This window comes from Cupressus sempervirens, chromosome 8, assembly GCF_028749045.1.
Source record: "Cupressus sempervirens isolate cs-2001-9-10 chromosome 8, ASM2874904v1, whole genome shotgun sequence".
NCBI lineage: Eukaryota > Viridiplantae > Streptophyta > Pinopsida > Cupressales > Cupressaceae > Cupressus > Cupressus sempervirens.
The window spans coordinates 676,795,227-676,799,738 of NC_143125.1; the positions used below are offsets into that span (position 1 = coordinate 676,795,227).

Here is a 4,512-nt window from a genome sequence, read left to right on the forward strand (position 1 = left end):
TTATTCACTCATTCATCCATTACCCAAAAAATTAAAATATCTACGCGGAGACGCGTTTTTCGCCGGCCCGCAGGATTTATGTTGTCCTTGTCTCGAGAGAAATTCTGGCCCACCACCTTTGATACTGCGCTTGCGGAATGCCGTGGCAATATGGAAATCCCCTCACTTACACGCGGCACAGGTTCACATGAGCCGCTACTAATATTTTATTGCAGGATTGTCATACAGACATGCTACATATCTGTGCGTATGGGTACCTTTTAGTTGCTGCTGCTTTCAAATGATATGAATCGAGTTTCCTGCAACTCAGTTGCGATGGCGATTCAGGCTGATAGGTTGAGTGACTTGCCTGACAATTTGTTGTGCTCTAACATTATTTCTCATCTCTCACTGAAAGATGCCATTCGCACTTCCCTTTTGTCTCATAGATGGAAAACCCTTTGGAGAAACATTCCCCACATCGATTTTTCTCAGTCTTTTTTCGATTCACTTATAAAACTTACTTGCCGCCTTGCAGAAGCTGGAGAAATCAAATCCTCAGTAAAGTACGCAGAAAATGTGATAAACAATATCCTTTTACTTCACTCTACCGATCTTGAGAGTGTGAGGTTTGATATATCCAACCAGGGAGGGCAGAATCGATTAGGGGAAAAAATACTGAACAATGTGAGCATTGAGCAATGCATAAAAGGGGCAGCAGTGAAGGGGGTGAAGAAAGTTGTTCTTCGTTACAGGGGACTGGGGGGAAAGCAAGTGCCGTCTTCTCTTTTTGCTTGTGCGCTTCTTAGGGTTTTGGAAATCGAGGGTTTTTGGATTACCAAAATACCAAGTGATTTTGGGGGTTTTCTGTCTTTGAAGGCTTGTTTTCTCGCGGAGGTTGGTGATTTGACCGATGCAAGACTGCAGCAGCTGATAGCAGTTTGCCCACTTCTTGAGAAGCTGGTGATCAAGCGCTGTGCGGGTTTGTTTAATTTGCAAATATCTGCACCCAATCTCAGTTATTTGAACTTAGGAACTACTTCTATTGAAAACTTTACAGCAGATTGTCCCCAGCTGGTTGAGCTTAAAATAAAGGATTGTTTCATGTTGTGTAAATTTGAGATTAATTCCTGCCCCTTTCTGCAAGAGATGGAGGCATCAGAAATTTCAGCACTCGAAGAGATTCCGGTCACAAAATCTCTGAAGAAATTGTCCCTTCGAATAGGGTTAGATACGCCGTTTGGAGTGCTCATCAGCACGTTTCCAGACCTTGAAGAGCTGAAAATCACAGACATTCTCATCCAGGTAAATCTTTTTTTTCTTTTGTTTTATAATTTTCTTTCACAGACTTCTATAGGTTTTATGTTATACTATAGCCTTTCTTGGGATTGCAGGACATAGTATCAGGGGAAGTTGTATCAGACACGGCCTTCCCAAAGCTGAAAAAAGCAGATGTATATATTTCATCAGAGATATGGGGTCAAAGAGAAGTAGAATTGTTGGATTTTCTTCTTTGCAATGCTCCCAAGTTAAATTCCATGGCTTTCTGTCACACTCCCGTTGGAACAACATTATTCACTGATCCAGAGTTCATGAGTCAATTTATGAGTCAGGTTTAGGATTTGGAATACTCGTTTGTTAAAATGATATCTCATCGAATTGAAGAAAGGACGAGTAAAATATCCCACCTGTTAGAAAACCAGTTCTAGATGATACAGTTAGGAAAACATACGCGACTTTATAGCTTCATTTAGTAGTACTACTCTGCTAGGCGTCTAATAAGGCCACTCATACATCAGTGATATTATTCCATTTTATGTTGTTCGAATTTTGTTTCAGACGCTTTTACTCAATAGTTGATAGGCTATTTTATGATTATCTTCTCTTTATACTGGTTTGAGATATACTGAAGAAAATTTAGAGTGAGTAGCATTCATCTATATATTAATTTTGCCATGATTAGTATCTCGGTAGATAAATGAAAATTGTGATGGCAAATTTGGATGCCTTGAAAATTGAGAATCAGTCATTATCTGCTCAATTTTTTTTAATACGTTACCATTATAGATTAACAGTTTAAAGGTTTTTTTTTAATTGGAACTCGAGTAATGTGAAACAAGCATGTGTCCACTGGTTTCGATGTAGATACAGAGTTATTTCACTTTTATGTCTAACAATATGGTATGTTTGGCACCAGGGCTTCTTGTCTTTTGCCCATGGCAATGCCCCATGTTGGGAACAGGGGCTTGTTTCCATTGCCTCTCTTAAAGTTAACATCAATTTCAAAATGACTTATAGCTGTCATTAAGCTTCGGTTTCCAAAGTTTCACAATGACAAATTCTGAAGCAAACCCTTATCTGGAATTTTACCCTGAACATATTGTAGATCCATCTTTTCTGAAAATTGCGAGGACATATCTTGAACATATTGTAGATCCATCTTTTCTTAAAGAATGCCCTGAACATTCATGTGAGGTTATTACATTATTCTAGTATTCTTCAAGAAATGTCGTCGCATGAATGTTTTGAAATAGATGCTTCCTTTCATAGCAAGTTCAAAGATCAATTATAGTATTTCTGTTTCTATGACTATATTTGGTTATACTATTCCACTGTTATAGTAGTCTTCGACAAATGTCCTTGCATGAAAGCCTCCCTTCTTAGTAATTTCAAAGTTAAGTTCTCTGTCAATCTTTACAAAGCTTGGATTGGATAATGCTTTGTTCTCAATGCAAGTCGCAGGGGCAAGTCATCAGGAATTATGCAGTAAGTTTTGCCTCGTTGAAAATACTTATATCAGATTATGATGTTAAATTAGTCATTGATTATTCTTTCTAGTTTGTCAATTCAATATTGTGAGTTCTTTTTAGCATCCACACTTCAGATTTCATTTAGTAATCCATCATCAAGATGAAGATTTAGTCAAGATGAAGATTTAGTCAATACAGAAGATTTAACTGAAGTAGCCTATTAACAGTATCAGATTTCCAGTGTCAGATTTCCACAATCCATTTGAAATGAGTGAATTTTTTCCTGAATTCGTTTGCATAAGTTTTTTTTAGCATCAACATTATGAATCACACTCCGTGATCCATCATCAGGATGAGAGAATGCAAGAATGTCCTTTCAGATCACACTATGTAATCTGAAGTAGCTTATCCTGCTCCGAAATCTGAAGTAGCCTATCCGAAAAAATGTCCCGGGACTCTTTTGTATCTAGGAGTTCCAGATAGTCAAAAAGGGATTTATCATTATTTGACTCCTTGCTTTAGTTCATAAGTAGTCTGACCCTGCAAGTTTAAGGTTAGTTCATAAGAAGACTGATCCCTCAAGTTCAAGTGTAAGTTGAGTTCGGTGATTGTAAAAACTTCTATCCTCGTTATAGGAGAGGAGATCGACATCGGAGTTTTTAGCAAGGCTTTTCTAGATTAAAGTTCCAAGAGACATGCCTCAGACTTAATCTGGACTGAGAGAGCATTTACCCAAGTGAAATTGTTTGTGCTTGGGAGTGTCATTTAGATACTTTTCCCTGAAAATCAAATTCGGTGTGGGTATTGTTCATATTAGAGAAAAATGGTGTAATGGAGTTATTGAGTTTTTAAAGCTTGGGATTCAGATTTCATAACTGCAAGAATCTTAAAAGCAAACTGGAGAAGAGAGGGAAAAGGGAGGAAGGATCTAAACAACAAATTGAAGGGAGGAAGAAACTGAAAGAGGGGAAAGAATACAAGGAAGGGGAATAAAAAATTCTCTGGCTCTCACTACTCATGAATGATCTATGAAAATGACTTGTCTGATTGCGGGTGGGGTAAATTCAACCACTGGGACTAGTTTTGTGGCGTAAGTTGGTTTACAAATTCGTTACCTCCGTACTCGTGATAATGGAGATGTCTATTTCCTTTCTGGGGAACCACAATTGTTCTCGCTGCTGTTTCATGTTTTGGGCTCTGTGATATTTCTAATTTGTGAGCTTTACTGGTCTATTTTACTTTTAGGGCACGATAACATCATGTCAATCTTTTTATAATAAATTGTTTATATTTTTTTCCTTGGCCGGTTAACCGGCAATGGCTATGCAGCCAGTCATTTTCTAAATTATTTAGGAGACATTTAGTATTTTTTTAAGGAAAAGTAATCTATTTCTGTGTTATCATTTACTTTACTCTTAGGGCACGATAGCATCATGCCAATCTTTTTATAATAAATGTCAATCTTTTCATAATAAATTGTTTATATTTTTTTCTTGGCTGGTTATTTGGATTTTTTTTTTCTTGGCCGGTTATTTGGCAATGGCTATGCACTCAGTTATTTTCTAAATTATTTGGGAGACATCTAGTATTTTTTTAAGGAAAAGTTGTCTATTTCAAGGAAAAGTAATCTATTTTTGTGTTATCATTTACTAAATAACTGTCCCCATAGCCACAACCAAGTTCATTCATTTACTTCTGTTGGTAAACAGATTTGTCACAAAAGAATTTGCCCAATGGAGTGTAGGTGGCAAATCGTTCACAGCAGTTGGATAGGCCCTTGATA

At 37.2% G+C, this 4,512-nt stretch overlaps 1 protein-coding gene across 2 annotated transcripts; it reads left to right on the top strand.

The window, feature by feature from the left end:
* The first annotated feature begins 226 nt into the window (after positions 1 to 226).
* Positions 227 to 1,857, top strand: LOC149544257 (F-box/LRR-repeat protein At3g26922-like). 2 transcript variants are annotated; one of them, XM_089798750.1, is made up of 2 exons: positions 227 to 1,284; positions 1,356 to 1,857. In XM_089798750.1, the coding sequence occupies exons 1-2, from the start codon at positions 286 to 288 to the stop codon at positions 1,596 to 1,598; spliced, it is 1,242 nt and encodes a 413-aa protein (XP_089654876.1). In that variant the 5' UTR covers positions 227 to 285; the 3' UTR covers positions 1,599 to 1,857. The 2 variants fall into 2 exon arrangements, with proteins under 2 accessions (XP_089654876.1, XP_089654877.1); XM_089798751.1 differs by having other exon boundaries at positions 1,374 to 1,857.
* Positions 1,858 to 4,512: the final 2,655 nt, after the last annotated feature.